This window comes from Carcharhinus amblyrhynchos, chromosome 15 (assembly GCF_965287045.1).
Source record: "Carcharhinus amblyrhynchos chromosome 15, sCarAmb.v2.hapA, whole genome shotgun sequence".
Lineage (NCBI taxonomy): Eukaryota > Metazoa > Chordata > Chondrichthyes > Carcharhiniformes > Carcharhinidae > Carcharhinus > Carcharhinus amblyrhynchos.
Window position 1 is genome coordinate 24452458 of NC_137338.1, and position 10063 is coordinate 24462520.

Below are 10063 nucleotides of genomic sequence, written 5' to 3' on the forward strand. Positions count from 1 at the left end.
CATAGCAACTTCATTGCAGTGTTAATGTGTGCCTACTTGTGACGCTACAAGGAAAAAAGAGAACCAAATGTGTAAATCTCTCCTTAGCTGTCGGTACTCAGCCTCTCCACTGGCAAGCCTTCAGCTGTGTTTTCTTGTAGCAACACAGAAACTGGATCCCTGGTGGCCCCAGGCCAAAACTGGGGGGTGTTTTTGTTCCCAGACCTGCAGTCTGCTGGCCCAATATGTGGACACACCCTGACACTCATGAAACAAACTCACTGCTGTGGATGAATAGCTCCACTGTCTGGTGGATACCCTGGCAGAATTGAAGGCTAAGGGAGTAAGCAATGATAAAAAAAATCTGGAGTGGACCTCAAAGGTGGACTGGTGCCCAAATATGTAATCTTTCTGGCAACTCCTGTAACCAGGCCAGTGTCAATGGTGGAGACCAGACTCTGACGGGAAGCCTAGCTTGGGTCTCCAGAAGTTTTGTCTGCTTAACTGGAGAGCTGCATTCTCAACACAGAGCTGACTGTGAAACCAAATTGATTCCAGAGATGAAAGGACCGTCGTACAAGGAGTGGTTGAATAGCTTGGGCTTGTACTCGCTGGAATTCAGAAGAATGAGGGGGATCTGATTGAAGTATATAAATTGGTAAAGGGGATTGATAAGGTGGATGTTGAACAGATGTTCCCCCTTGGGGGACAGTCTTCCCATGCCAACACTATAGTTAAGAAAGCACACCAGCACCTCTTCTCAGAAGACTAAGGAAATCTAGCATGTCAGCTTTGGCTCTCACCAACATTTACAGTTGTACCATTAAAAAGCATTCTTTCTGGTTGTATCACAACTTGGTATGGCTCCTGCTCTGCCCAAGACCATAAAGAACTACAAAAGGTCATGATTGTAACCCAATCCATCACGCAAGCCAGCCTCCCATCCATTGACTCTGTTTACACTTGCCACTGCCTCAGCAAAACAACCAGCATAATAAAGGACCCCATGCAGCAAGAAAATTCCCTCTTCCACCTTCTTCTGTTGGGAAAAAGATACAAAAGTCTGAGGTCACGTACCAACTGACTCAAGAACAGCTTCTTCCCTGCTGCCATCAGACTTTTGAACAGACCTACCTTGCATAAGTTGATCTTTCTCTACACCCTACCTATAAGTGTAACACTACATTTCACCCTCTTCTTTCTCTATGAACGATATGCTTTGTCTGTATAATGCACAAGAAACAATACTTTTCACTATAGGCTAATACATGTGACAATAATAAATCAAATAATTCTTATGTTTCCAATTCTGTTTTATGATGTGCACGGAAACATTGACCAAGCTATCTGTTTTGTGTGTGTTGCCCTTCTCTTGGGACGGTGCTGGAAGGGTCTCGGGCTTTGCTCTGAATAAACTCCCCCAGCTGCAGGTCAAACACACATCGCCAACCCGAGCACAGGCGGCTGAGCTGCACTGCGCACGCGCACGGTGTATCTCGCTCTGAAAGCCGGCTTCGTGAGCATGCGCGGGGCTGGCGGCCTGACGGTTTCCGGCGCATGCTCGGTGCGCGGCGTTTTGAAAGATGGCGGGAGTGACGGTGGATTTGTCAACGGACGATGAAACTGACAACAAGCAGTCCTGCACTTTCATCAGCGGCGACTCGGAGCTGCCCGTGGTCTTTATGTGCTCCCAGTGCCGCCTCCCAGTGGGAGACTCGCTGGCCTGGGTGGGAGCAAACCCCAAGGAGAACGTGATCTACCTGAAACGTGAGTGCGGGGGATGGGGGAATGGGGGGGGGGGATGGGGGAACTGGGGGGGGGGGGGATGGGGGAATGGGGGGTGCAGGGGAGTGCGGGGGATGGGGGGGGCAGGGGAGTGCGGGGGATGGGGGGGGCAGGGGAGTGCAGGGGATGGGGGGGCGGCAGGGGAGTGCGGGGGATGGGGGGGGGCGGGGGAGTGCGGGGGGCCGGGGGAGTGCGGGGGATGGGGGGGCAGGGGAGTGCGGGGGATGGGGGGGCAGGGGAGTGCTGGAGGAGGAGGAGGGGCAGGCAAGGGGCAAAGTGCAGGGGGGCGGAATTGGGGGTCGGCGGGTGGTGGTGGGGCTGGAGCTGAGAGGGGCGGTGGGGTACATTGAGAGAGCCAACGGAACCATCCTGTTTCCAAACCAAAATGCTTGCATTGTGGTCGGTGCAGACTCGATGGGCCAAATGGCCTCTTTCTGCATTGTAAGGTTCCTATGATTCTATAACTCTAAAACATACATACAGAAGTTAGTAACCATCTCTGGTGGAGACATTCAGACATAGTGGGAGATGAGTGTCATCTCATCAGGAGATATCCTCTGTGTAATGCCTAGACGGATTTGTGCATTTTACTTTCCAGGAATATACAAAGACTGGGGTAAAAGCCAATTGAAAAGCTGCCCTTTGCGTATGTGAGAATCAGTGCTGGTTTATCAGAGTATGACACACAAACAGGAAGCCAGCAGCAGCACCCCTGCAGAAATCATTGTGGGTACAACCTCTCTCGTCCCCTTCACCGTCAGGGCAGATTACCTTAAAGTGCTGGGGATATGGTTTGGAGCGGCAGGGGCATGTGCCAAAAACTGGGACAAGCACATTGCTAAAGCCAGGCAAAAATTGGGCTTGTGGGAACAGTGCTCCCTCTCTATCACTGGAAAAAACCTGGTGATCCAATGCGAGGTGCTGTCCATGTTGTTGTACGTGGCACAGGTGTGGCCTATCCCCAAATCCTGCACAGCAGCAGTGATGATGTGGAGATGCCAGCGTTGGACTGGGGTGAACACAGTAAGAAGCCTCACAACACCAGGTTAAAGTCCCAACAGATTTATTTGGTAGTAAATGCCACTAGCTTTCAGAACACCGTTCCTTCATCAGGTGAGTGGAGAGAACTCACCTGACAAAGGAACAGCATTCCAAAAGCTAGTGATGTTTACTACCAGATAAACCTGCTGGGACTTTAATCTGATGTTGTGAGACTTCTTACAGCAGCAGTGACCCAGGCTATCTTCAGATCCATCTGGAGATCAAAGATGGATCGAGTTTGGAGGGAAGCGATGCACAAATTTCTAGAGAACGGAGGGAAAAACGTTCCCAGGGCCGCTCTCATCCTGATGGCCACCTTAGTGTGCGGCTGCATCAAACTGTGTGTAGATTCTCAGTACACTAACAGCAAGTGCCACTATTTTTTGAGGTTCTACCTGTCCCAAGTGCTGCGGAGGATAGGTCTGGCCACTGTGCCGCGGAACGCTCCAAGTTGTTGGACTGTACCCTAGCACCTGTCCTTCGTGGAGAAATATTTCTGCAACACCCCTTCGACCACATGGCGACCAAGCAGTGGTCAGTGCGTGACGTCCTTGAGGCCCTGAGAGAAAAGGAGATGGTGGATCCTGTCAGATGGTTTCCTGAGCAGACTGTCAGTGTAATCTGGCAGAATGCCTCATCACCAGAACTCACAAACAGGCACTAAGACCTGGCTTGGCTGATGGTGAGAAGGGCACTCACTGTCAGATCCTTTGTGCACGCTTGAGGTCTCAACATCACCGCACGTTGCCCTCGAAGCAGCTGCGGGGCTGATGAGACAGTCGCACACTTCCTTGTGGAATGTGCCTTTGCAAAGAAGGTCTGGAGTGAGATGCAGTGATATTCGTCGGGGTTTGTCCCGAGCAGCTCGGTGATGCAGGACTCTGTGCTCTACGGGCTGTTTCCAGGGAAGCGCGCCGAGACAAATATCAGCTGCTGCTGGAAGGTCATCAGCTTTGGTGAAGGACACACTTTGGTCTGCCCGAAACTTGCTGATCTTCCAGTTGAAAGATTTGTTCTCAACCGAGTGTTGCAGACTGGCACATTCCAAGGTCCAGGACTACGTGCTGAGGGACGTGCTCAAGCTTGGGGCAGCCGCTGCAAAGGCATAATGGGGAAAGGCCACACTGTAAAGCCTTTCAACCAAGGCAGACAGAGGGCCTGGTAACTGCAGAATACCCTCGGCCTGCGTAACTGTGTGCTAATCTGAAAAATAACAGCACACAGTAAAATCTGAGACATGTATATAGTTTTAAGCAACGAAATGAAATTAATGTAATGTCTTGTAAATAAGCATAGTTTTGTACTGGAAAAACTATTCTTTTTTGCACTGTTTGTAATCATTCGATCTGTTGTTTTGCAGTAGTCTATTTGAGATTTTTTTTGAAAAAATCCTCTATCTTGTATTGTTGAAGCAAGCCAGGTCAGCAAAAACCACAGTTGAAATGGAAACAAAGTTTCACCACCAGACTGCACAATACTGGAATCTCAATACTGACTATTTGCTTGCAGGAATCAGTGTTACTGGAATCTTGAGTTGCAGTGCCTGTAATGCTCAATCATCTACAAAGGGTTGAACGGGTTGTGAATGTAGCCCCGTCCATGCAAACCAACCTTCCATCCATTGACTCCATCGACACTTCCCTTTGCCTCAGAAAAACCAGCCAGCATAATAATCAAGGACCCCAAGCATCCCGGACATTCTCTCTTCTACCATCTCCATCGGGAAATAAATACCAAAGTTTGAAAACACGTACCAACCGACTCAAGAACAGCTTATTTTCTGCTGCCATCAGATTTTTGAATTTCCTATCATATATTAAACTGATCTTTTTCTCCACTCTATCTGTAACTGCAATACTGCATTCTGCTCCTTCTCCTTCTGTCCTATATCCTGTATGAATGGTATATTTTGTCTGTGTAGCACACAAGAAACTATTTTTTACTGTATCCCAATACATGTGACAATAAATCAGATCTGTTCCTCATGAGTCAAAGACTCGTACCTCTTTTATTTGCTTTGTACTTGGTTCTCATTTCTGAACAATTTGAATGTGTATGCTTGTGATTTGTTGTTTTCTTTGTCTTTAATATTAATGAACTTGCTCTATCATTAATTCAAGAAAGCCAGGTTAAATTTTAAATCATAAATATTGAGACTGGGAAAAGGTATCCACAAAAGGAGTTTTTTTTAGATTAATCTTGTTGCAACCAGCAAAAGGGGTTGAATATAGGGAAACCAGTTAATCTGCCCTCACTCAAGGCATAACAATACAAGGTATCCCAGCTGATGGTAACAAGTTGAGGAATCCCGCTCAGGTTAATAAATTTGGGAAACTCGAGACCAGTCATGTAACATCCTATAATGTGCTATTGAAGTGATGCACTTAGGTATTCTAAGTGAGATATTACCAACTTTGAATGAAGATGGATGTGCTCATTTCTGAACTCTCATTTAACTAGTTGAACAGACAAAATGTTTGTAGAACCAGGCTTTCTGTTTGGTTCTGTGCTGAACTTTGATCATTGTGTTGAATTTTGAACCTGTAAGCTAACAGTTTGCTACCCTTTTACAGATGTTACTAAAAATGTCCAAGTAGGCAAGGAACAGAAAATAGACACTGCAGATGAGTCTGGTTGGTAAGTATGTAATATTGATGAGTGCAGCTTTTTGAACTCCTCATTGAAGTTAAGCAAAGAAAGATATGATTCTCGTCTGTCTTGTACAATAGATAACATCATGACAAGTCCCCAACGCTATCAGATGTCTTTTCCATCATTGTAATTTTATATTTAGAAGGATAGTCTTATTCCTTCAGAACTAGATTATTAGATATTTTGTTTTCAGCCTCAGTCTTCTGTTAATCTTTTTCTCTCTGTATAATTTTATATTGAATTCAAACTTGTACTGCCTGGTTCTGTGTGTCTCAACAACGATTGAAGAGGTATGTTGCTAACACTGGGCCCAGGTCCACCATCAAGACTGTCCTCCCACTTCTGTAAATTGATTTTAGGTGGCAGTCTTGATGAATCAGGGACCCAGGTTCAATTCCAGCCTTGGGTGATTGTGTGGAGTTTGCATGTTCTCCCTGTGTCTACATGGGTTTCCTCCAGGTGCTCCAGTTTCCTCCTGTAGTCCAAAGATGTGCAGGTTAGGTGGATTGGCCATGCTAAATTGTCTCTTAATGTATCAAAATGTGTGGGGTTATGGGGTGGGCCTAGGTAAAATTCTCTGTTGGAGAGTTGGTGCAGTCTCAATGGACTGAATCCCCGTGCTGTAGGGATTCTACAAATGTGGTCTCATCAATACACTATACAGCTGTAACAAAACCTTCCTTCATTCCCAATCATTGCACCTGCATACTAACTTTTCCCAGTTCATGCATCATGACACCCAAATCCCTACTTACCTCAGGAGTTGTACAATGTCTCCTTATTGAAATGATATGCTGCTTTTTTATTCTTCTTGACAAATTCACGTTTTCCAATTGTATACTTCATCTGCCAAACTTGTATTCAAAAGCATTTGGGATTCAGTTTCTCAGGGTGTCCTCCCACTTCTATAATTTACATTTCTGAACCTGTCTTTTCTGCCGTTCTTTGCCATTTATTGGATGTATCCTCCTTTTATCTTCAAAATGAGTCACTAATGTTTCTATGTGCAGTTTCTAGAAAAACAATGTCTACTTTAGTTCCTTTCATATGGCAGATGATGGGGACAGTTAAAAATACAGAAGTGGGCTTCTAGATTGATAACCAATTTAAAGTGCCTCTCTTACAATAGGAGGCTGGAAAGTTGGGAATATTAACTCTATAAAAAAAATTCAAGGAAGTTGATTGGGGTCTTGTATAATGAAAGAGTAAATCAATCCGTGTGGATTGCTATTCAAGTTAGAGGACATTAATCAAAATTCCGTTGTGTATAGAATGAGGTTAAGTGTTAAATACCACTTTTCACAAAGAGCTGGATATCTGGAATAGGTTGCCAGCATATTGAGTGTGGGGAAAGTCACATTGATACGTAAACAGAAAAGGCTGGAGAAACTCAGCAGGTCAGACAGCATCTATGGGAAGAGAATAGAGCCTACATTTCAACACTGTGCCAACATAGAGCAGCACGGTGGCAGAGTGGTTAGCACTGCTGCCTCACAGTCCCAGGGACAGGGTTCAATTCTGGCCTTGGGTCACTGTCCATGTGGAGTTTGCACATTCTCCCCATGTCTGTGTGGGTTTCTTCCAGATGCTCCGGTTTCCTCCCACATTCCAGAGATGTGCAGGTTAGGTTGATTGGCCATGCTAAATTGCCCCTTAGTGTCAGGGAGATTTTTTGGGTTAGATAAATGGGGTTATGTGGATAGGGCCTGGCTGGGATTGTGGTCACTGCACGCTTAATGGGCCGAATGGCCTCCTTCTGCACTGTAGAATTCTATGATTTTAAAGTCAGGATGACTTTTTGTCTTCTGAACATTGGCTCTACTCCCTCTCTACATGTGCTGTCAGATCTGCTGAGTTTCTCCAGCTTTTTCTGTTTTTGTTTCAGATTCCAGCATCTGCAATATTTTGTCTTTATCTCTATGATAATGCATGACTGGCTTAATGGACCAGCTATTGTGTGCTTCATTATGCAATTCGTATTTCTGCAGTAACTTTCTTTTTCCCTCCTTCCAGCATTTATGTCTTGTTATCCTGCAGTGGCTGTTCTCTGTTACTGGGTCGAATGTACCTGTGCACTCCAGTTCACCTGGACTATAAACGGAATATATATTGCTTGTCTGTGGCCTATATTGAAAGGCAAGTATGTATATTACAAAGCAAGGTTGTAATGCACAATTTGCCACGTAATATCTATCTAATGCAGAAAAATGACATTGACAGAACAGCAAATTCAACTTCAACTGTTGTAAGTATGTAGTTTGTCAATGTAGAGAGAATTCCACATGCCTTCAACGAGTGATCGTTTATGAATATAGTTCCACTTGCTGAATTTTGCCACTGCCAAATTATGTGAAGCACCTTACAGGTGTGTGCTATTGATATGAAGATTTTTAAAGGTAGAAAAGAAATGTTTGCATTGCTTCAGTACTCTACCTTGGATGGGCTCTGAATTATAAAATGCTAGCCAATTTAAAATATTTTGCAAATTTTTTTTTTGGTCAGCTGTGAAACGGAAAGCCCTCATTGCAATATGCAGGAATCCCAAAACGACGCTGCTGAAAAATCAGTGAAAAGACAAATAGAGTTTCTGGTTGCCTAATATTATGTCCACTGATCTCTGAAGACAGAAGGACATGTTAGGAGGGTGGTGAAAAGGCATATGGGACACTTTATCAGTCGAGACATAGATTACAAAAGCAGGGAAGTTATGTTGGAGTTGCCCCTCTAAGTAGCTGTAAAAGCAATTGTGACGATGAGTCAAGCATGCTGAGATCTTTGATCAAGTTATAATCAAAAACTGATGAACCAAATAGAGTTGGCTCAAGTCTCTGGTTCTTAAACCCATGATTTGATTCATGCTGCTACTGGGCCACAGCATCATGGATATTCAATTTGATAGGTACCAAATGCATAGGAAAGATAAATTAGTCACTTAGAAATTTTTATACTTTAAAAATTTATTCCTTTAATTTGATCAAGATCTGGCAAGCAATTAATTGTATTAATCCAAATATGTCATTTCTAAAATGTTGTATAATTTTTCTATTAGTTTGTTTTTCAAGTTGTAAATTATCTTTGCTTTATTTCCGTAGTTATGTCCTTGGCTCCACTATAAATGCAGAATTTATTGATGAGAGAAAAAAGCCAGTCGTCCTTGAAACACAAGCCGAAGTCCTTGAAGAATTAGCAAAGGTAACTTTTTAGTGTGATTGTATCTTTAGATTAAGGTTGTCTTTAGTGGATTTGTTGACTTGAAAAGTAAAATCTTGAGGAAAGAATGAAAAAAATAACTATGCTTGATTCTTGAAGAATAGTTTTGAAATTCAGGTCCTGCAAAATGCAGTTGGCAGCTGTATTTAATTTTGTTCAATGTGAGCAGTAAACACTAAATAACTTGCTTGGCAGCTATAAAGGTTTCAGTTGGTAAAAGACTTTTCTTCTATTAATTTATTTTGATACATCACCTACAAAACTAAATGCTGCATTTCACTTTTTGTCAAGGGGAGCGTGGATGTAGCTGATCTCATGTACCATTTTTTAAAAAAAGTGCTACCAAAAAAACCTGTTGGACTTTAACCTGGTACCTTTAACTATATTTACCTAGTCCAACACTAGTATTTCCACATCACATACAAAAAGCTACGCTTTGCATTTTGAGATGTGCGCTGAGATTTTCATTGGGCTTAATTATTAAATTGTACTTCTTGAATTAGTTCCAAGAGAAGATGTGCATGGGAAAAATGTTGCCTGATTTTCTTCCTCTGGTTTATTTTAATCACATTTTGCATATTACTATAAACAAATGAGCCTAACGTGAAAATGTTTCTTCCAATAGTCCCAAACTGTGCTGAATCTAATGATTGCAAGACTTGCTGTTGTCGAAGAAAAGATAGAATCATTGCAGAATAAAGGATGACTCTAACAGAAATACTATATTCCAAAAGCATGTTAATGAACAGGCCAAGTTTTGAAGCTATCAGCAGACAACAGCTGCCCAAGCTCGGAGAATTAATTCATCACAAGCACCCTTTAGGGAAATCCTTTCTTTCTCCTGATGTGTGGTGGCATGATGGTTTTGCTTGTTGCAGTGCCACAACCCTTGGCTCATGTTTGTCAAAATTGTATACATTATGCATTATATCAGTTGCTAAATTGAACTTTGACTTTTGGTCCTATTATGTTTTAAAAATACTGAGGTTAATTAATGTATCTTGTAAGGTTATATCATAAATCAATGTTGACATACATCTTTAAGTTTACTTAAAATTTAGAGAGGCAGCCTCTAACCATTTCATTTTGCTCCATAAATGTCTTTGTAAAATTGTTTTAATTGTAGTCTGTAAATGTATGATCATGTTCATGTGAACAATAAAGTTGTTTGAATAGGTTTGATCCAAGCAAGCTATTCTTTAATTACACATTCCACAACACAATATTTGTACTATTTGATTCAGGGGGAAATTGGGACAATATTTAAATCCCCTTCTCCAAAGCAAGGTTGCTTGTAATTAGTTTTTAATTTCACATAATCTGGGAGTTAACTGAAATGTTTTTTATTTGTTTTGTATAGAGTACAACTGTTTTTTTAAAAAAAGTTAAAAAGACA

The 10063-nt window shown here is 42.8% G+C and overlaps 1 protein-coding gene across 1 annotated transcript; it reads left to right on the top strand.

Moving 5' to 3' along the window:
* The first annotated feature begins 1552 nt into the window (after positions 1 to 1552).
* Positions 1553 to 9836, top strand: mis18a (MIS18 kinetochore protein A). The gene is made up of 5 exons (XM_080203235.1): positions 1553 to 1746; positions 5379 to 5442; positions 7471 to 7593; positions 8550 to 8649; positions 9293 to 9836. The coding sequence occupies exons 1-5, from the start codon at positions 1563 to 1565 to the stop codon at positions 9371 to 9373; spliced, it is 552 nt and encodes a 183-aa protein (XP_080059361.1). The 5' UTR covers positions 1553 to 1562; the 3' UTR covers positions 9374 to 9836.
* Positions 9837 to 10063: the final 227 nt, after the last annotated feature.